Below are 23446 nucleotides of genomic sequence, written 5' to 3'. Positions count from 1 at the left end.
CCTTTGCAAATTTCTTCCCCAATCCTTGCATGTTTAGCTACATTGTGAAGCTGTCAATTGCATTAAAATACTTCATTAAGCCAGCTTGATATCTGTTAATAAAAACAGCACATTGCAATTCCTATGCAATAATAAACTGTCAAATTTTGGGAATGCAAAACCTGATTAAAATGGGGCAATACTTCAGGTTTTTTTTTGCTCTTTCATTATACTGTTCAGTACATCAGCATTTGCACCAACAGACTCATCCAGCATGGCAATGAGACCTTTAGCCTAACTAGTCCATGCCAGCAAAGATGCCCATCTCAGCTAGCTCCTTTTTGCCTTGTTTTGGCCTGTATCCCTCAAAAAAAGCATCCATGTCCAAATGCCTTTCAAGTGACAATACACTGGTGCAACCTGTTTACTTTGAGTTGAAATGAATACTATTATTAACTGTTTCATTTAGTATTCAAGGAATATAAGATTTGCTGTCCTTTTTCTGCTTTAAAGGGATGGTGGAGAGAGATCACGCCAGCGAGCTCCTAGAAATGCAAGAATGACAGCCCCGTCCCTGGGTCGCTTTGTTCCCCGGTAAGACTAATTAATATTGGATGCCTACTTACAGAGGTAATGAATTCTGCTTGCAGAGGTAATGGTCCTGCTGGAGCGCCGTTCAGTATGACTGTCAGGCAACTTGAATGATTAACTGTGCACATTGATTTTTGAAACAAATTATCTCTCTTAAAAGCTCATAGTATAACTTCCTAGTCTAATTTCAGATTTGATTATTTCAAAGAAAAAGCTCTCTCATATTTATTTTTGTTTATTCTAAATTTCCTTTTTTCATATCTCATGAATTTTCCAACCCTTGTACTCTTCCACCCTCATTTTAAAAAAAAGAGTACGTACCATAGAAAGTCCAAGGGGCCTAAACACCCTTGACCATTGCTGTGCAACAATCAAAGATGCCTACCGAGCCATCCCTTGGTAAATCAGACCACCTGGCTGTGCTGCTACTCCTGTGTACAAGCAGAAGTTGAAACAGGAGAATCCTGAACAGAAAGTCATACAGTGCTGGTCTGAGGAAGCAGACGAGATTCTACATGACTGTTTTGAGTCAGTAGAGTGGTTCATGTTCAAGGGTTTAGGTGCCAGTCTAGATGAGTAAGCGCTACCATCACAGACATTATCAGCAAGTGTATTCAGGGCTGTGCACCAAATAGGGCAATCTGGGTGTTTCCAAACCAGAAACCATGGATGAACTGGGAGGTCACACTCTTCTGAAGTCTAGGTCTGCAGCATTCAAATCAGGTGACCCTGACCTTCATAAGAGATCAAGATATAACCTCTGTGAGACATAAGTATTGTATGTAATTAGTTTTGCTACAACAAGTGTATGGGACATTGGAAAAAAAGTTGAATTTCCCCATGGGGATGAATAAAGTATCTCTCTCTCTCTCGCTCTCGCTCTCTCGCTCTCTCGCGCTCTCGCTCTCTCGCTCTCTCGCGCTCTCGCTCTCTCGCTCTCGCGCTCTCGCTCTCGCTCTCGCTCTCTCTCTCGCTCTCTCTCTCGCTCTCTCTCTCTCTACTTTAGGAAATACACTCGTATCACATTGTATTCTTTATTAGAGAGATAGTGTGGCAATGTTAATGTGCTGAATTACAGAAGGCCAGGGTTCATATTTATATCCAAACAGCATCCCACGTGAAAAGAATGACAAAGGCTAAAGCAAATGAAGGGTTATAATAATAAAACTTACATTTTATAGTATTGTAGTCAAACTTAATATGTATTGTTGATCAAAGAACCTCAGTCAATTTTGAAATGTGGTGCAATTGGAAGATACTTTCAAGCTGTCAGCAAGATAAATATGACAGTGATACTAGCAGTGCTTAATTTAGCTTCTAAATTACTTTTCAATCTTTTGTTTGGAGTCCCATTGGGATATTTGAAAACAGAATTTCAAAATTCAACTTAGCTTTCTTTGTTTGTGATATGAATAGTCTATCAAAAAATTAATCCGTTAGTTCAATTGATGTACTCCTTTACTTTGATAATATATTTTACTTTTTACAGGCGATTTCTGCTGCCCGAGTATCTACCTTATGCAGGCATCTTTCATGAGCGAGGACAGCCTGGATTAGCCACTCATTCTTCTGTCAATAGAGCCCTGGCAGGTAAACATTAACTGTGTGGTTTAGGAATCTCATTAGCAGGGAGTTTCTTTGTGTACTGTGTTCATCTAACAAATCAGAGTTTAGAGAAATAAGTAACATCTTGCACTGTATGGTACTGATACTGTGTAATAGATGCTCAGATTACACTGCAAATAATACAACTAATTGTTCAGATTTTCTCTTGTTTAGTTGATCTAATTCAAACCCTTTCATTTGATTTGTTTCTAATACCCTCTTTAATCCTTCAGTTTTGTAACCATTGCCAGTGCTGGAAGTGAAGAGCAGTAAAACTTTTAGTCACCCTTTGGTTTGCATATTTCTCAAATTGACTCAAATTCTCTGCAAGGAATTTAACTACTTCCTTCACTGTTCAAATCAGCAATGAATCTTTACAGGTGTGATTTTACCTGTGATAGCAAAAACTATATGCTGCAAAAATATCAGTCAATTTCTGAGCACCTTGACTATTTTCACTTCACCTCTACTCCTGTGGGGGCATTGCTCCAGGTTATTTTTGGTGTGATGTGATCTTTTTGGTGTACACGCTCATCTGGAGAGCAGATATGTCCATTAATTTTCTGAAGACCAGTGTCTCTTGCAGTATCATTTGGTCAGGGAGTCTTCAGCAGGTATTCCAATGACTAATTTCATATTGCTTCATTTTAAAAAAAAAAAACATCAATTCTACTTGTGTGTTTTTGTTGTAACAGATGTGTCCAGCCATGCAGCAGTCATAAAGCTTTTGTGTGTATCCATGTGCATATCTGTAGCTATATGAGGTAAAAACTGAATTTTATTTCTTTCAGTCAGAAACATTAGTGATTCTGTTTCTGTTGAAATAGTTCTTTCTAAATAAAAGCATTATTGTTTTGCTTCAGTGATGGTCCATAGTTATTTACTGGAACCTGTGACCACTTTTTATTGCAAACAATTCCACATTAAAAGTCAAATTTTTTCCAAGTTGGAGCAGGTCAGCAGTATCAGCATTTCACAATCAAACATCTGGATACTAAGGTGTGTCTACTTTTTTGCTTTATGTCTACAATGTTAAAAGATAGTTGTTCTGAACACATCCGTGGAAATTACACTTGGAGAGGATCCAGATGTTTAAGAGTTGTACAGTTTTGAAAGAGGGAATCACTCATCTTAGGTGACAGTTCAGATGTTCAGTATCTGCCTGAAAAATTCCTTCTGAAGTGCTCTTAAGATTTGTGCTGCCTTATGTAATGAAACTAAAGAATAATTTTTTTCTCAATTCTAGAAGTCATTCACCTTCACTGATTTATAGAAGGCATGTCTCATCAATTGCTTTGCATTCTGATGCCTAACACGCTGGTTTGTAAAATTAAACCATGACATAGATGTCACTTAACTGCAAGGAGAGTGGCAGCACACACAGAGTTGTAATTAGTTTTTTTTTCTGACTAGAGCTTTATAATAAATGCCCAAGCTTGATTGCTTTTAAAATTTTGAATAGAACAAATTAAATATAGAGCACAGTTAATGAACCTCATGCAGTGTTTTGCATGTGTCTTGTTGCTTTGCACGAAATGAGGTTAAAATGTTCATAGCGGTTTTATTTCCTCTGTAATGCTTAGGAAACCTTTTTATGAAAATAGTTATATGAAAACAAAGTTAGTCAGTAATCGAAAATGGCAGTATTCAAAGCATAAATTTGCCTTCATTTCTATGCCCATGAGCTTCAACCAACAGCTTCTTATTGGACACTTTATCAAATACCTTTTGCTAATATGTATGAATAACTTCCAGAGACATTGCCTTTTCCACTTCAACCAGCACTTCAAAACATATTGTTAAGTAACAGAATGACTGTTTCTATAATGGCAAATATGTTGATAGATGGACAGATGCATATTGATGTTAAAGAATCAAAGTAATGTTCAGATGGACTCCACTGATCTACCTTGTCCATGATCCCTATCTATTATTTTTCCATTTGTCTGCATTAGGCTGATATTCCTCTGTGCCTCCCCTATTGAGATGCCTGTGAAACATTATGAATATATCTATCTCCATTTACCTCTGGCAGCTCATCTCAGATATTCACCACACTCTGTGGAAAAAACTTATCCCCAAAAATCTCCTTAGTGTTTCTCCCCAATCACCTTAAACCTGTGACTTCTAGTTCTTAGCTCCCCTGTCTTTGGGTGAAAAAGGTTTTGATGATCTGTCACATCTATGCTCCTCATAATTTTATTAACCTTATAAGGTCACCATTCAGCCTCGTATATTCCAGTAGGAATAAACCTTGTTTATCCAATCTCTTGTAAATACACCCTTCTGTTCCAGGCAATTCTGGACTGTCTCTATTGCTACTACATGGTTCCAGTAGTGTGGCAACCAGAATTGTTTACTATACTCAAACTCTGTTTCAACCATTGTTTGGTGCAACTGCAATATAGTGTCCATATTCATGGCAACACGCAAAATACTGGAGGAATTCAGCAGGCCAGGTCACGTCAATGGAAGAGAATAAGCAGTCAACGTTACAGGCCGAGACCCTTCATTAGGACTCTTGTACTCATGCCTTTTTTACTATCCTGTACATAAGTGTTGCTACTTTCTGGGAGCTAGGGACTTGCACCACAATGACTCCCTGTACATCAGTGCTCCTAAGGTTTTTGTCAGTTACTCCATACAGTATGTCCTACTTGAATTTGGCCTCCCAAAGGTGTATCCACTATGATGTCTTCAAGTTTTATTTAGCATGTCCTCCTTCCTAGTAAAGACAGGCTTCAGAATATCAGTGTACCCCTTTCTTAACTCACCACATTCTTCTCCCTGATGACTGTTGATGACGTGTTTATTAAGGATCTTGTTCATTTCCCTTGGCTCTGTTCTTAGAAGGGACCTATTTCTTCCTTAGGGTCCTCTCTTGTTTCTAATATACTTAAAAGGTTTTGGGATTCTCCATAATTCTATATCCTATTGTCATGTAATGGCTTCTTTTTGTCTTACTAATTTAAAATTTCTCCTGTATCCCCTCTAAACTTCATGACACGTTTGATACCAATTTCTGTTACTGATGTATGCTTCCTCATTTTTCCTGATCAAATATTCAATATCCTTTGTTAACGCCAAGTTTCCTTATGTTACTCTTTTTGTTGCTTACCCCAGAAGGATGGGACATGATGAATCTGAACTCCTAAGATCTAACTTTTCTTGCCTCCTATGTATCTAATATTGTTACCACACACCCCTGCCCCCACTTCCAAACAATTGTTTCAAATCTACCTCTTCTAAATCTTGTCTTAGACTATTGAAATTGACATTTTCCCACTTTAAGGCCTCATCTTGAGGACCAACCTTATTTTTTTCCCATGACTACCTTGAGGCTTACCGTACTATACTTCTGGTTCCAATAGAGTTCATGCATAGATACTTGTATCATTTGCGCATCACCATTCCCTAAGGTAAGGTCTGGTACAGCTCTGTCACTAGTAGAAGTCACTACGTACTGTTTCAGAAAACACTCTTGAATACATTTTACAAATTCCTCTCCATCTACATTAAGTCCTTTACACTAAGACAATCCTAGTCAATATAGGGAAACTTAAAGTCTTCCATTACTATTCTTGCTTTTACAGCCTTTCGCATTCTCGTTGTTCTGTTCTGAATCCCACTGACTAATTAGAAGCTAAAAGTATAACCATGTCAAAGTGACTTCTATTCTACCCATATTGCCTCACTGGCTGATCCCTCCAGATATTCTCCTTGAGTACCATCCTAATGTTCTCCCTGAACAGCACTACAACAATGCACACACTTTTTCCAGCTTTTGTCTTGCCTGGAACTTGTATATTGCAGAACATAAAAAGACCAGTTCTACCCTTCATACAGCAACGTCTCCCTGATTGCATCAGCATCCTGTTCCTTTTAGTGTCGTAGCCAGGGTGGTGGGGGTTAATGAGAATAAGTTCCTATTAACTGTTAAATGCTCCGAATGATGTACATCTCAAATAGCCTTTGACAACCAAGCCCAGCTCCTGGCATTCACATGTGGCTCAGATACTAAGCCCAGTAGGACTATTGCTCCTGACAGGAGAAGGGGCAAAGGCAGGTTCCTGGTTCCTTATAGCCACTTGCTTCAGGCAGATGGAGCTCCTCAGCTGTGGGTGGCAGCTCATCTAGGAGAAGGAAAACTCTGATCTCAGACCTCTGCTGCCTTGCACCAATACCCACTCACATGGAAGGCTTTGAGAATAAATCATGAGGGAAAATCCAGAGTTGGAGTCCCAGTGGCAGTCTTATGTTGACGTCAATGCAGACTGGCAACGGCTATATCATTTTTGCTGTTCCTTTGGATTTATCAGCTGCATGGAGAGGATAAGCCTGCTGCATGGGCAATATCCATGGTTGACCTCGATCAATGGAGGGTCTCGTCATACTTGTCCTAATTGTGTACGCTGGTGAATGCTTTTAGCTCATCTGTCATACCTATGAGACTTCCTATATTAAAGAAAATGGGTTTAGTCCTATCAGCCCTCTCATGCTTCTGTTCCTGTTTGCGTATTCTCCTAATTGTTCTGCTTTCAGCATATGAATCAGTCTTCCCACTTGCAAGAAAAACTAAATGGTTAATAAACTATTTCAAATGACAGTTCTGATTTTGGGATGTTGTGTTGGAATGGTCAGAGGCTGTGACTGAGATCCAGTTTGAAAGAAGTGACTGAATAGTCACGATGGCTTTAGAGTTTTAATCCATTTCAACTTGGCATGTGCTCAGAAAAAGAATGCAGTGTAGTTTCTTATAGTCGATATTTCCCATGGATGCAACTTCACAAGAAATCCTTGCAAGTAATTTCCTTTGAGAATTGTTGAGTAATTAAAAAGCTTTAAGAAAAGATAAAATTGCAAAGGTACTATTTAATTAACATGTTAATTAATTATTCTTTTAGTCGTTTTGTTATATAGAAATTCAGTGCCAATGTTCTTGAATGGCCTCATGGAGTATTTTGCTTTAATTTCAAATTATAATTGCCTTTGTACGTACACAAAATTATCTCTGCATTCCTCCAGCTTTCATTTCCCAACTTTGACAACTTCATGGCTTATTATCAAACAGTTTGATTATTCTCATGGCAAGGTTTTCAAAAACAGCAATAATATCTTTTGGATTACCTACCTCTCATTTTCTAATTTCTTTAGTTGTTGCTCATCAGTGTTAACAGACCTAACCTATTCACAATTTCAGGCAGCAAGAGGATTATGAGGAGAGAGAGGTTTTTATTAAACCATGTAGGGATATCCTTGTCTTCACCCAGCCTCTCTTGCTGTCTCCCCTTTATCCCCCACACCTGCTGGCTCACCCACTGCTGGTGTATGGCCTCTCGGCAACATTTTTTTTTACAGAACTATTGCTTTCAGTCTGAAGGTTGTGCCCATTAACATCCAATCATCTGTCAGTTTAAATCTCCCTACACTATTCCCATTCTGCCAGTGTCTTCAGCTTGTTTGCTTATTTCAACAAAGTTTACTATAAGCTCCTGCAAAAACAGCTCATCTTTTGGCTGGCAAAAATATACAGTTGTCTGGATTTTAAATTGGGTTCAGCAATTTCAGATAATTAGCTATTCCATAATTTGGATTTTGCACTTCTAGTTTTTGGCTTGCTTTCTGTGCAATTCCAAATAATTTTTCTTAAACAGATGTTCAGTATCTGCAGTATTTTACCATTATGTTTTTGGTATTGACAGGCTTTGATGTCTGTCACCTTGCAACACATTGTACAACACAGTAAGACAAATTGAGAAAGAGGAAAAAAAACATTGATTTTTCTTTCCTAAAAGGAAAAAAAAATCTAATTCAAATACTGTACTTTTGTGGGTCAGAGTCAGATAAGTGATAAATAATGTCATGTGGCAATTTGGATAGTTTTTGCAGATTTGCCAATACTTTGAATTTTGTGGGGTCTGCTGTGCATATCATTACTTAATTATCAGAAATCAATTTGAAATAAATACCTCACCTCTTCTTGCACTTTTTCATTCATTAAAGTGCTTCTGTCTGGTGTGTGCATCATGCTGAATGGGGAGGGGGAAATCACATGAAATAGTACTGTAAATTCAGGCCACCATAGGTTGTACAGATGGCCCTCCTTATCCGCGAGGGATTGGTTCTGGGACCTCCCGCGGATACCAAAAAAACGTGGATGCTCAAGTCCCTTATATAAAATGGCGTAGTATTTGCATATAGCCTATGCACATCCTCTCGTATACTTTAAATCATCTCTAGATTACTTATAATACCTAATACAATGTAAAAGCTATGTAAATAGTTGTTATACTGTTATGTTTAGGGAATATTGACAAGAAAAAACAACTGTACATGTTCCTCTCGCTCACAACACATGCAGCGAATGAACGAGATGCGAGGCGAACAATGATCAAATAATGAGTAAAACTTGTAATACCTGTACAGTAGTTGTTACACTGTCTTGTTTAGGGAATAAGGACGCTTTGGAGGAGGCTCAATAACTGTGGAGGTTGAGGGCTGAGGATCTTCAAGCATTGAATGTCGAGACTACAGAATTGCAGAATTACAGCTCCTCTGCCCTCTTAGCCTTTGAGGTATTGCTTTGACCACCTAATTGCTTTTAAGGAGCAATTTTTTCACAGGAACAAAGTAGCGAACGAACGAGACGCAAGGCGAACAACAAGTGCTGGAAGAGCACTTCTGGGTTTTCTCGATTCGCGATTGGTTGAATTTGCGCGTGCGGAACTCGCAGATAAGGAGGGCTGACTGTACGTAGCAACTGGACTTGACTGCAAGCAGAACTGAGACAGTGAAGCTTTCAATGACAGTAGATGGATATTGAGAAAAATGTATTGAGCAGAAAAAGCAACGGGAAAAAGGATTGCAATCAGGAGAGTACTACATGTTTCACACTTGAGTATGGTACCTGGCAGGAGGGTTTGGTAGGAACATCATTTCAGCTTTGCATTGTTTATCTTGAAATTCGACCTTCATATCTTGAATCAGATCATTTGTCATTCAACCTTTGAATTTTTATCCTGGTGATGTGTAAAGTTTACTTTCTGCCAACTAACTTGCAGTCCACAAATTAGCTCAGATTAATGGAAGTATAAAGCAATATTTGAGTGAAAGTGAAAATTCTTTCTTGTTTTTCTTTGGACTAATAATTGATTTTATTTGACAGAATTTTCAATGGCACCAAAACCTGGCCACAAACAGTGAAAGAATCATGACCAAAGAGTCTTTTTCTCTTTGTAATATTGATTGAAGAATCAATGTTGACTTGGACATTGGATATAATTTCCTTGCTGTACTTTAAGCAGGACTTCAGAGTCATTTACACTTTCCTGAGAGAGTAGATGGGGCACTGGTCCAAAGAGTTATCTGAGTGATGCCATGAGACAATGCTGTACTTCAGCACTGCGTTTGAGAATGAACCAATTATTATTCTGCTCAAATCACTTTTAATTAGCAGTATTATTACCACATACTGTCCTTATTCACATTTGTACTGTAGTTAATTGTCTGTAGGAATGTATGTGCATGTGTGGAATGCTTTGGTGCTTATCAAATCTGTGAATAGATGCATCTATCCATTGGGCTCTTCTATTGCAAGTTTTTGATAAAACAAATGCTAAATTGGAAGTTTGACTCGATTCTGGACGCAAAAAAGTCCAGTTGATTATGAAAAGGAACAGTTCATAATCTTCCTGTGTCCTGTTCCACCCAACCACACCACAAAAATGCCAGTTTGTTCTCAGTCTTTCATAAGCCTTCCCTGACTATTCGCAGCAAGATCTCTGCATTCACCATCTTGATTTGTGACAATGTGCCTTCCAGCTTCCAGAAGGCCTTGCTGCCCTCCCATACGGTGGAACAATGGGGGAACAGCACCGCGGTCTCAAGTAGACCGAGGTCCTGTCTGTATACAGCCTTGATAGTTTTCTGACAGCCTGTGCAATCAGGAGCCTTTCCCACTGCTTGGAACTGTTACTGATCATCAGATGCACCTTGCATCTGGTGATTTTAATAATTTAAAATAATTAAGTTAATAATTGAATACAAAAGTTTATTGGAAACAATTCAAAGCATTAATATTAATAAAATAAAAGGGAACACTTTCTTACACTTTTTAATATTGGTTAGCAACGACATTAATGTGAATGGTGCTGTCCCGGAGCAGAAGGCTTAAAGCTGAGCTGTGTGGTGTATCCTCTCCATTGGTTCATAAAATCAGGAACTGCTCATGGCCTTGCTACTGGGTTCAGCAGTAGACTGAGCACCTGATCTGACATGTGCATTGCGGTTCATAACCGCTGGCTGAATTTCAGCAGGATCTGGCTTTTGTTTTGGCTGTTGTTTTTTTATGATATTTATCATTGAGAGTTAAAGGCCCACTAGGGGGTGGTATGTTTACGCCAAATTATTGTTTAAAGAAAAATATTGTGGGTTTTAATATGTTCCATTTTGCAACTACTCATTATATTTAGTATAATAACCTGAATATTACATTATGAAATGCCTGTCACTTGCTATTCTTTTGCACTTTAACCCTTGCCCACCCACGAGCTTCCTATGACTAAAGGAATAAAGAAATCTGAGCAGGAGTCAGCTATTCTAGCCCCTGGCCCCAGAATATGACTGATGTTCAACCTCAGCACCATTTTCCTACCCTCAATCCATATGCTTTGATTCCTCTCATATCCAGAATTGAATTAATCTCTCTTTGGAATGCAATCAACAACTGAGCCTTCATAGCCCTCTCAGGTTGAGCATTTTCAAGATTCATCTTCCTTTGATTAGAGCAATTTGTCTTGATGTCAGTCCTAAATTGCCAAGCCCTTAGTTTTGATACAGTTTTCTCTCATCGTCAGCTCCTCAGGCAAGGAAAGCATACTCACTGTACCCACCTGTCACACATGCTTAAGAACTTTCCCATGTTTCAATAAGACTCTCATTCTTCCAAACCCTAAAGGAGAGGCCACACTGATTCTGTCTTCCCTCATGATACACCTACTGTCCCAGTCTGGTCAATCTTGTATCACTCTTTCTGAAGAAAGGTCAGGTAAAGAAACAAGTGGACCAGGTAGGGTGTCACCTAGACCTATATAATTGTAAAAATTTACTTTTACTCTTGTCTTCAAAGTCTCTTCCTGAAACCCCTTTATACTGGGCGTCTCCGGGAATGCGGCTCGTTGGCCCCTCGCTAACAGCCACTGGATTCCACGGCAGAAACCCGCCTTTCTCAGGCTTCGTACATCTAGGGTGTATATGACTTTGGTTCTGTCAAATCCATGAAGTAGGAATGTCTTGCCCATCCAAACCCCAGTTTGTGTGAATGCTGTGTGATTTTCTGCCCCTGGCAATTTGCCATTGGCAAGAAATTACAGATCATACACTGCATACAATTATAAAGAAGTAAATTGAAAACTGCAAGCAGTTAATCAAGGAAAGAAAGAAAAAATCAAAAAAGGGCCCCTTATAAGCAGTCACGTGTACACAGTAGAGCTCAAATCTTCCAAACGCTGTTGTTTTCAATATACGCAGTGCACCAACTCCTACACACTGCTTCCTGGTAAAAATTCCCTCCTTGGGCTCTATTGGATTGTACGTTCCTCCCCGAATCGAATTCTATGGCCAGTTCTCTCGAGCTCCTTCTCTCTCCATCTCACGCCAAAAAAGAGACCTCGACCCACCTCAGTGTTTGTCACAAAAACTGCTCCCCCAGCAGTCTCCAGAACCTTCTCCCAGTTCCACTGTCCTGATTGGATGACACATATTCCTAACCATCCCTTATCTTTAACGGTAACCCATACACTGCCAGCAGAATGCACTGCTTCTACGGAAGGACCATTACATAAAATACCCTACTACAGTATCAGTAAAATCTTTACCAGGGTGTTACATTACAAAAAGACCAACAAAGTGTTTCCTCACTAAGCACCTGGTACACTTCACATTGCATGTTTTGTGATTTTTGTATGATGCCTCTGAACAAGCGTTTCCCAATTTCTCATTCTTGTCTGTGCTGTCATTCCCACAAGCATTTGTGTGGAGAGGATGTCTTTAGTCCCCTTTGCCATTTTGTTAATAAGTTTATTTGCTTCCCATTATACCACTGGTGCTTTAGGCAGCAATGAAGGTCCTCCATCTCAATCTGTCCTTGGCCATCTGCTCTATTGTGCCCCAGGAGTGGTTCAGGGGCCCATTTCTGCCTCTACGGTACAGTGCCAAGTTCGCTTTGCCCTCCCGTGATTCTTCCACCCTCTAGGAGTCCCAAGATTTCTCAAGTCCTGATGAAGGGTCTCAGCCTGAAACGTCGACTCTCTTCCATAGATGCTGTCTGACCTGCTGAGTTCCTCCAGCATTTTGTGTGTGTGTTGCTTTGGATTTTCCAGCATCTGCAGATTTTCTGGTGTTAGTGATCATTATTAACAGTCATTTCTGCTTGAGGAACTGATTATAAAACCTTGTGTATTGATAAATTACAGCAGCTGTTGATTGTGTTTGAATAGAGATGTCAGTTACATAAATTTCATGAGGACCAATAGTAGGGGATATTTATTTTCAAGCAGTTACATTGAGATTTGCATATAAATAGGTGCTGTGCTTGCTTTTTACAAACATATGGTAAATGAAGTAAGATATCTGATGTCTTTATCAATCTCCATGGCAATTTAATGAAGAAAACCAACTGCTGCTCAGGAAATGATATGATTTTTCTCATTTGGGCAAATAGGTTGTATACTTCTCACCATCCTTCATGGTTTTTTTTTTGGTTTTCAAATAAATTGCACAAAGTAAGTTGTTGGGAGAAACAATTAAGACATTGAAATAATATCCTGTGTGTTGCACAAGTAAAGTTCCTTCAGATAAAACTGGCAAAACAAATATTGAAAGAATTGGAGAAGTAATATATTTGGAGCATTTAATGAACATGCTTTTGCAGCTCAATTGGACAGCTTTAAATTTGATTTATGTTTTTTGTAACAATATCAGTACTATCTTGTACCATATTAAATGTTAACAAAAATATGTTGTACATTTTTTTGAGTACTCTTACATGTGATAAATATAGAAGAGTATAGATATAGTCAAGTTACTTGGCAATATCCAGAAGGCAGCACAAATGATCTAGAAGTAGCATTCTTTTTTATTCATTATAGCTGGGGAATTTAAAAATAAATAAATAAATCTGCCATTAGAAAGCTGGTATCAGTTCTGGTAACAGTGAAATGATGGAAATTTTTAGAAGCCTGTCTAATCTACTTCAGGGAAGAAAATAAATCATTTGCTCACTTATCTTTGGAGCGTAGGAGGTTGAGGGGGGACTTGATAGAGGTATTTAAAATTACGAGGGGGATAGATAGAGTTGACGTGGATAGGTTTTTTCCGTTGAGAGTAGGGGAGATTCAAACAAGAGGACATGAGTTGAGAGTTAGGGGCCAAAAGTTTAAGGGTAACACAAGAGGGAATTTCTTTACTCAGAGAGTGGTAGCTGTGTGGAATGAGCTTCCAGTAGAAGTGGTAGAGGCAGGTTTGACATTGTCATTAAAATAAAATTGGATAGGTATATGGACAGGAAAGGAATGGAGGGTTATGGGCTGAGTGCGGGTCAGTGGGACTAGGTGAGAGTAAGCGTTCGGCACGGACTAGAAAGGCTGAGATGGCCTGTTTCCGTGCTGTAATTGTTATATGGTTATATGGTCCTAGACTACATACCTAGTGCTTGTCTAGATGAAGATCAGACCATATTTTATGAGTAATTAATACAGGAAACCTGGTAATTGCAAAGGGTTCACAAACCTTTTCTTGCAACTGTATGTCCTGGGATTGTTTGAGTATCAGAAGGTTAAAAAATATGAAACAGCTATTCTTGAAGGGTAAATGGCATATTGACTATCCATTCTAAGATTTTTCTGTGTCAGCTATTCTTGATTGTAACGTGTCTTCTACCTCTCAAGGACTGCTTAAATTTCGTGTACTATACAATCTGTTGATTTTATTTCCTGCCTCTCCATCCTGCTCCTTCTACACTTCCCCATCAATCCCACTCTGCCGTCTTCACAATAGATACAGGAATTATTCTCTTTGGATTGCCATTAGATTTGTTTAAGTTTGTTCTAAATCTTATTCCATAGTATTCTAATACGGATGTGTGTCAGACATGGCTATAAGCAGCACTGGGGCGCCACAGGGGACTGTATTAGCTCCCTTCCTGTTTAGCCTGTATACCCTGGAATTTAGATACAGCACTGAGTCATGTCATCTGTAGGAATTCTGTGATGACTCAGCAATAGTTGGGTGTGTAAAGGGACGACAGAAGGATGAATGCAGGGTCCGAGTGGAGGGCTTTGTCAAATGGTGCAAGCTGAATCATCTGCAGCTCAACATTAATAAGACAAAGCATATGCTGATGGAATTTAGGAAGACTAATCCTTCATTGCTTCCTGTTTCTATTGATGATGAGGACATGGATGTGGTGAGAACCTACAATTACCTGACAGTGCACCGGGATGACAGACTTGAGTGCAGCACCAACACAGAGGCTGTGTACAAGAATTGCCAGAGTCACCTCTACTTCCTGAGGAGATCAAGGTCCTTTAGAGTATGCAGGCCTCTCCTTCACATGTGCTACCGGTCTGCTGTCACCAGTACAATCTTTTATGTGGTGGTGTGCTGGGGTAATGACATCAACACAGGTGATACCAACAGGCTCACTGAACTGATGAGAAAGGCTGTCTCTGTTGTAGGAGTCAAACTGGACACACTAGAGGCTGTGGTAGACAAAAAAAACCCTACAGAAAACCCTGGCAGTTCTGGACAATGTTTCACATCCTCTGCATGCTACCTTGGCTTAACAGAGGAGCACTTTTAGTAATAGGCTAAGCCAACTGCACTGCTCCGAAGGGCGCTAAATGAGGTCATTCGTGCCCTCTTCCATTAAGCTCTATAATGAGTCAATCTACAGCCAGGGAAGGGATGACCCCCCCCCCCCCCCCCTCTTGTTAGACTGAAGTAACTTTTTTTTTGTTTTCTTTCTTCTCTAATATTTGTTTATTTGTATATCTGCAACCTTGTAATGCTACTGTGACACTGTAATTTCCTTTGGAATCAATAAAGTATCTATCTATTTATTTATGTCATGTTTTTAAGAACATTTTTAAGTAAGCAAATCAATACTGACCACTAAATCCATTAGCAAATGTAACCAGAGCTTCTGGAACAAGAGTACTGAGAGTTGGAGTAAAAATGCTGGTTCATCTTCTGTTCGGAAACTAACCTCAGACGAGTCAATTTCCATTTTGTTCCTGTTTTGCAACCATTTCTCAATTAATTTTATAGGATATTAAACAATAGAGAGTTGGTATGATTATTTGTTTCTGCTCTGTCAGACTTGTAAATTCATAATAAATTGCCGAGTGCAGCTTTTCTTGCAATGATCTTCCTTGTGTTTTTCTCTACATTATTCTTACTTCAGAAAGAAATAATCTGTTCTTCCAGCTTTTCAAATTTGTATAGAAAATTACATCTGTTTCCTTTGTAGGATGTTAATTGCACTACTTAAAGCAGGTAGATTCAACCCTGTAATCTTATATTGTTGGTATTGAATTATCTACCTCATTTCTGAGAGTGCAAGAACATGTTGCTGTCTCAATGTCTTAAGAACCAAGTGTGGTGTTAGTTTGACAACACACAGTGTACAGCTGTAGTGTGGCCCTGAATTGTTAATAGCACTTCTCTATTAGTGATGAAATACAACGTTTATCCATTCAACTGTTTAGAACAGGATTTCCCAACCTGGGGTCCATGAACCCCTTGGTTAATGGTGGGTGTCCATGGTATAAAAGAAGATTGGAAACCCTTGGTGTGGAGAGATGTGGTCTTGATCTAATGTGTTACCTAAAAGACATTGCAATCAGTGATGCAGCATTTCTTCAATCATCACTCATCAGATCTAGGAGAGAGGTTTCATCTCAAATCATAGTTACAAGTCACAAACACGAGAAAATGTGCAGATGCTGGAAATCCAAAGCAACATACACAAAATACTGGAGGAACTCAGCAGGTCAGGCAGTATTTATGCGAAGGACAATAAACAGTCAAAGTTTTGGGATGAGACTCTTCATCATGAAGGGTCTCAGCCTGAAACATTGACTGGCTTACTCTTTTCCATAGATTCTGCCTGACCTTTTGAGTTCCTCCATTATTTTGTGTATACAATCATCCCTCCTTATCCGCGGGGGATTGGTTCCGGGACCCCCCACGGATACCAAAAATCGCGGATGCTCAAGTCACTTATTTAACCTGGCTCAGTGCAGTGGTCTTTAGGACCCAGCAGAACCCCGGACTTTATTTAACCTGTCTCAGTGTGGTGGACATTAGGACCTGGCGCAGCTCTGAATCTGCGGTGTTTCTGTTCATGAAAATAATCACGATCACGATTGAAAATAAGGTGGAAGTAATAAAGCGATCAGAAAGCGGTGAAATGCTTTCGGTCATTGGAAAAACGTTAGGCTACAGTCGGTAAACAATCGGAACAATTTTAATAGAACATGTGGAAGGCTTTGTCCCGATGAAAGCTACAATTATTACTAAGCAACGATAATTTTATTTATTGGAATACGTTTGTTTCTTAAGTTTTATATGCATAGAAAGGTAAAATATATACTAAGAAAAATGTTTTACTAACTGACGCTAAATAATACCGGATGTACCTGTTCCAACTTCAAATCTGACTTAAAGACGGACTCAGGAACAGAACTCATTCATAACCCGGGGACTGCCTGTACTTTTAAATAATCTCTAGATTACTTATAATACCTAATGCAATGTAAATTCTATGTAAATAGTTGTTATACTGTATTGTTTAGGGAATAATGACAAGAAAAAATAGTCTGTACATGCTCAAACAACGAGTGCTGGAGAGAGGACTTCCGGGTTTTCCCAATCCGCGGTTGGTTGAATTTCGAAAACTGCGGATAAGGAGGACCGACTGTATTTCCCCAGAAATGCAAGTGCTTTCAATGGAGTTCACAGTTTTGTTTTGGCTAGAAAATCAATAATTAGGGGTCATGTTCCAAAGGCTAGAGGAAAATTAAACAATCTTTGCACACATGCCAAGATTTCCCTGTTTGTTCAAACTTAGAGTATCTGTGAACATTGGAACTCAAGTCCTTACCTGAGTCCAAGTAACTTTTTGTTTGAAGTACTAATACAGAGGACACAGACCAAATATACTTCAACTTGTATGTGCCCAGCAAATCTTATTATCACATTGTTCAAGTTTATGTATTTTGCTTTGTATAAAATGAAATTGTTATCATAATGAAGGTGTAATATTTCTACATATTCTCTTGTCCTACCATTCTCCCTCTCATTTCAAATATCATTCTTTAAGCAAGGCAACATAATCTGAATTGGAGAAGGCTTTGGTTAAATTTAAACAGTCAAGCACTCACAGTATTTAGACAGCTGACATTGCTTTCAATGGGCAGAAGACAGTGCAACAGCATACTAGAGAGCTCAGCATCTAAGTCTTCAAGCCTTGGTTAACTTTAAAGTGACGAGTAATATCATAGAATTGCTTGCAAGGTCAACAAAAGTGCCATGTTGGTTTTATCTGTATGTGATAGAATGTTTGCAGGTAGTTGTTCTAAGTCTTGACTTTAAGGAGGCCCTCCAGTGTGTCAGGAAAAGCTAAGCCACTTTGCTGAGACAATCCCATTCAAAGATGGTAGGCTATCATAACCGGATTTAAAACTCCAAGATTAAGTGGGAAAATGGGCAGATTCCTTTATTCCTGACAGAAGTCTGCAAATTCCAAGTGGATTTCCGGGTGAACAAATATCATGACATGTTGGTGATACTAAACCTGATTCTGTTTCTGAAAATTAATTATTGCTAATGTCAGTGAAGACCATTTCCAACTTTGCGATGAAACATTAAGTACTTAAATTGCTGCTTACATTGTTTTCACATAAAGAATAATGTAGGCAGGAGGATGTTGCCAGTGAACTTTGATGGACAATGTCTAATGAAGGATTTAATAGAGCAATTTATCAGGCAGTTATCACACATCTTCAAGAATGTAAATGATATACTATTCATTTGATCCACTTGTATTTTGCAAAATATAGCACTTAAACTGAACAGCTCAACTCACCACATTGTAAATAAAGAATATTTCTTTAAAAAGGATTGGTAGCAGCAAAGTGGGGTGCTTCAGAAAAAGTTGGCCTTCTGTATGCTAAATCTACTTTATAATGTGCCCTTTATAGAGTAAATCCGGCCCATTGATTTGAATAAACAGCAGGTGACAATTTACAGAAAATTGTGTTTAGAAACAAAATATTATTTACAAGTCTGTGTATCTGAAATGATTAGAGAGAGAAAATTTGAGGTATATTAATTAAGGGAAAATAATTGAGTTTTTTTTAGGTCCTATTGAGCTAAAGGTTAAACAGCTGTTTGTGTATTTAAATTGTAACTAAATTAAATTAATTTCTGCCTTGCCTTAAAAATGAACAAAGAAGACATATTATGCATTTATGTTCTTGGAAATTGTTTTCATCCTAATATTAGGTATTTTGTTTATTTTTTCCATTGTGCTTGCCAGTCATCTTTGTTTTCCCTTTGAATAACATCGAATTTTCAGTAAAGCAGCTGTCAAAATGTTTCCTGGATGGAGTATATCTGGCTGGATTTAATAAGAATCCCACTGCAGCACATGCTGTTGCAAGACTCATTGTCTTGCTGTTTTAGATACTATGCACCTCCCTACTGTTTATCAGGTGCAATTTCACTCTTTCAGCTTTAATACTATAGGATGTTTTGTCCTGTGCAGGCAAGCAGCAAGGCTGTGTGGCTTAGTAACAAATATTATGAATGAACCAACTGTGGAAGTAATAATTTATTTATATATATATATATATATATATATATATATAAATAAGTAATAAGTATATATATTATATAGAGATGCAGTTAAGGTCATAGTACTGAGAGAGAAATTTGGGTATCAATTTTTATTTTTAGATTTTGTTAGGTATTTGACTAAGATCATACATTTATGTGAATTTTTCCCACTGAAGACAGATTTTGCATGGAAAAAACTCTGAATCGTTCATCAATCCCTGCCTTTTTCACCATTCATGTAATCTTTAATTTTTTTTTTGCTTGATGCCTATTGAAACACTCATTCAACAAAATTCTTCTTTTAAAACTGCAACAATTTTTCAAGTTCCCAAATACCAGATTCTCATCCCTTTCCATGCGGGGGCAGGAGGTGGATCAGAGGGAAATTACATCTTTTCTGATTTTGCTTCTGCTTGGCCAAGTTTTATAGGTAATATGCCTGCAAAGAATGTTTTTTTTCTATCTAGCCTACCAAAATATTCTTAGACTGGTAATATAAAATTATTCATAACCATTAACAGTTTGCCATCTTTTTTTCTTTAACATTTGCCTGTCAGTATGCAATATATTCAATTTGTTAACTAGATTAATGGACTGTGGCAATTATTGCAGCACACTTGGGATTCAACGGGATCACTGATCTCTTATCTGCTTTAGAAAATGAGCCTCAGCTACAATTTTTCTTCTCATCAGAGTGCTAATTTAAATTAATTCTGTGATTTGCCATGTTAGCCTTTTTTTTTCAAAGCTTTAACGGTAACAATTTGTTATAAACCACTGATTTTTATTCAAGCTGAAAGCACAAATTGTTAATTTGATGTTTTTTGTGATTAGCTCTGGTTATCTTTCATCCAAACTATGAAGCCATTTTGGCCTGCTGAAAATACTGCTTTTACAAATCCTTACTGCTCAGATCATCCTTGATCCCAAAAAAAACACATCTATTTAATTGAATATGGAATATAATGTGGGGGAAAAGTGAGTTGCCTGTTTTGGTAGGAAAAGTCAAAACTGGAGTGTATTATCAAAATAGCAAGAGATTGCAAAGCTCAGGGGTGCAAAGAAATCTGTCTTTTGTACATGATTAATGTGCAAGTAATTCAGAATGCTAACAGAGTGCCATTCAATGCAAGAAAAATTGAATGCAAATCTAGAAAGAGAGTGCTTCATTTATAAAGCATTGGTTTCTTTTCATCTGGAGTACTGTGTTAGTTATCAGTATTAGTTATTGAAGAAAGTCTAGAGAAGATGTACTTGAAATTGGAAGAGAGGGTTTTCTTCAGAAAATATTGGACGGACTGGGGTTTTATCCTCTGGAATTTAGAATCATGGTGTGATTGAAACAATCAAATTTCCAATCCTGAGCGATCTTGACTAGGTGGATGTGGAAAGGATATTTCTCCTGTGGGAGCATCTAGAATTAGCCGTCATTTTGTAAATGTAAGGGGGCTTTCATTTGGCAAAATGTTTTATCTCAGAAGATCATTTGTTTGGAACTTTCTCTCAGAGAATCATGGAAGCAGATTCTTTGAATAGCAAAAGGCTAAAAAGTAGTCATATGTGGACTGGGAACAAGAAGTTCATGTTTCCTTGAGATCAGTTGTGATGTTATTGAATGGCAGGGCTGGTGTGAGTGTTTGATTGGAGTATGCTATGGGGCAAGTGGTTTTTCACTTTACTGAACTAAATTATGTTTGTTAAAGTGTTGCTGAACTTAACTTTCCTGACCACAGACCAGTTAATGTAACCAGAGAGGGTCATGACTCGTGATTGAAGAGAAAATTGCCTATGGCTCAGATACCAGGCCAAAAGTTTTAATGTTCTTGTAACAAGTTTGCAATCTAACCTTGCTTTACATTTTTGCTGAAATCATTGTGTCTTCTGCATTGTTTTATTTTGTTAAAATTGTGGCTTGTCCAATAAAACTATATTGTATTAGTCAGTTCTACAGCGGTTGTCATTTATAGTCACAAATTTATTCAGTGATCTTAATGAAGAAACAATGTTAATGAGTACCATGTCTGAATCTGTCCAGTTTTTGAAAAGTTAATTGAGTTTAATTGAGTAATTATTATAGTTTAATGGCTATTATTATTCTAACTAATGGCTCTTAATGGCATCTCGTAACTTCACAATACATTAAACTCATCCGCTCAGTTGAACTTCAGGAGTATAGAACGCCCTGAGAAAAATATTATAAGAGATGCCAGTTTTATTCATCAGTGAAAGAAGTACTTAATGTGTACTTTGGTTTCATAGCCTCTCTCTGAAACTTCAAAGCTAAATCCAGTTGCTATAGAAATATTATTCTTGCTGTATTTCTTCATACTTTGCATTCTAGTGCTCCAAATTAATTCAAACTGACCAAAGTAGGTTTCATAAAATGCAGTACTTCTAAGAAATGGAAAGATCAATATATTCACTGGTGTCTGGTTTTAATGGACCGTTTGTATATGGCAGCTTCTGGCCATATTTGGTATCCTGTCTCAGAAATAATCCAGCTGCCTATTAAATTTTAACAATTTGCCTACAGAATATTTTTGTGATATTGAGGATCTTTGTCAGATATCTCTTCTTCTTAATTCTAAATTCTTATTTCTCATGATATATTTTCAGAATTATCTTTATCTATTCAATCAAAATCTTGTATTAGACCATCCCAGAATCTCCCCTTTACAAAATGAACAAATCCAGCTTTATTTTCAAAAGGTATGCAGTGTATAAGCAGACTCTATGGCCCCCTGTCTGTGCCAACATAAGCCACCCTCTTATTCTAATCTTGCATTGATTTCATTTTTTAAATTCTCTGTACATTCTTATTAGTGCCCACTAGATTCTGCCACTCACCTACACACTAAGGACACTTTACAGTTGCCTATAATTATATAACCCTCACTACTTTGGGATAGGAAGAAAACTGGAGTACCTGGAAGAAACCCACTGGGTTACAGGGAGAATGTGGAAACTCCATGCTGACAGGATCTGGTATCAGAATCAAGCCCGGTTCTCTGGTGCTGTGAGATCTGTGCCCCCTTTCCTTATCTGGCATATATACTTCAATAGCAGGAGGTACAGTCTTCATTTGATGCCAAGGTTGCCAGTCTATTCAACAGCTTTTGTAAAGAGTTTGTGATGCTTCCAAAAATGAATCTCTTGATGTAAGAGTTCAGTATTTGTGCTTAGGTGGCCACAGTCTCGTGTAAAGTGAGTGATTATATCTTCTCTGACCTATCCTTGAGCAATTAATAAGTAAAATCCAGAAATGAAACATCAACATGTTCAACTGCCTCTGTGATCTAACTGGGATACTAAGATACTTCCCTCTCATTAGAAGCCAAAATTTGATAAATAATCAATTTGGGGTCAATTGTTGTAGTTTTGCTACAACAAGTGTATGGGACATTGGAAAAAAAGTTGAATTTCCCCATGGGGATGAATAAAGTATCTATCTATCTATCTATCTATCTATCATCAGTGTCTTGAAAGTAATAATATAGTGACTTCTAATTTGCATGCTATTTCTCTGTTAGTAATATTCAGTACTAAATTATCTCTCATAAACACAGCTAGGGCTGTGTTACAGTTTCACACTTATTTCTTGTTCAGCAGTGTTCCCTGCCTTAATTAGCATAATCCAGTTTTAATTACTCATTTTTCTAAGTTTCTGTTGAAGCGCACTGACCTTGTGTGCCAAATTATCTCGGATCTTCATAAAGCCTGTAGCAAAGCCTGCATTTTTTTGTTGTCCCTGCTCTTTAGGTATACCCTTAATGGGTGAATCATAGTAACAATAGCAAGCTTGTGAATCCCGTTGGAATAATGCGAACAATTATCAATTGATGTCAGGAGGTGAGAAAATACACAGCATTGTCTGGGACAGATGATTTGTGGAAGATTGTGATGCTTGGACAGCTTTACATGCTTATGAGTTGGATCATTTGTCGCACTAACCACTGGCGTTTGTGTTTATGCAAGTTGTGTAATTAGTGTTGGACATTTGAATACCCATCTGTGGAATTAATCCCCTTTTTAAAAGAATGCTAAACAGATACCCCTTTTCTATAGATATTCAACAACAGATTTGCCGAGGAATTGCATTTGTTAGTATCTTTTTTTTAAATTACAAACTATATACAAGAGCAAATTAACCAAGGTTGAGTGGCTCCAGTTTTGCAAGTGTAGTAGCACCTATCAGAAGACTGGATCAGCCAGTTTACTATATGTACATTCTTGTTTACAGCCTGGCACCTTTTTGTAGCATGAAACATGCATAGCATCTTGAAGAGGTATGGCATTGGAACTGGCCTTGTGCCGGCACCAACCATCCACTTTTTAAAAATTCTCTCTACATTCCCATCACCTGCCGCTGATT

At 38.0% G+C, this 23446-nt stretch overlaps 1 protein-coding gene across 4 annotated transcripts in view; it reads left to right on the top strand.

Annotated features, from left to right (window-relative positions):
* The window catches only part of LOC140729445 (activating molecule in BECN1-regulated autophagy protein 1-like), a 397371-nt gene that overhangs the window by 191579 nt on the left and 182346 nt on the right, over positions 1-23446 (top strand). For all 4 annotated transcript variants that reach the window (XM_073049187.1, XM_073049188.1, XM_073049189.1 and 1 more), the window contains 2 exons: positions 493-573; positions 2060-2160. In XM_073049187.1, coding sequence (XP_072905288.1) covers positions 493-573; positions 2060-2160 — 182 coding nt within the window. The remainder of the gene's footprint in view (positions 1-492; positions 574-2059; positions 2161-23446) is intronic.

This window comes from Hemitrygon akajei, chromosome 6, assembly GCF_048418815.1.
Source record: "Hemitrygon akajei chromosome 6, sHemAka1.3, whole genome shotgun sequence".
NCBI lineage: Eukaryota > Metazoa > Chordata > Chondrichthyes > Myliobatiformes > Dasyatidae > Hemitrygon > Hemitrygon akajei.
This window is presented reverse-complemented; position numbering and strand designations above follow the sequence as displayed.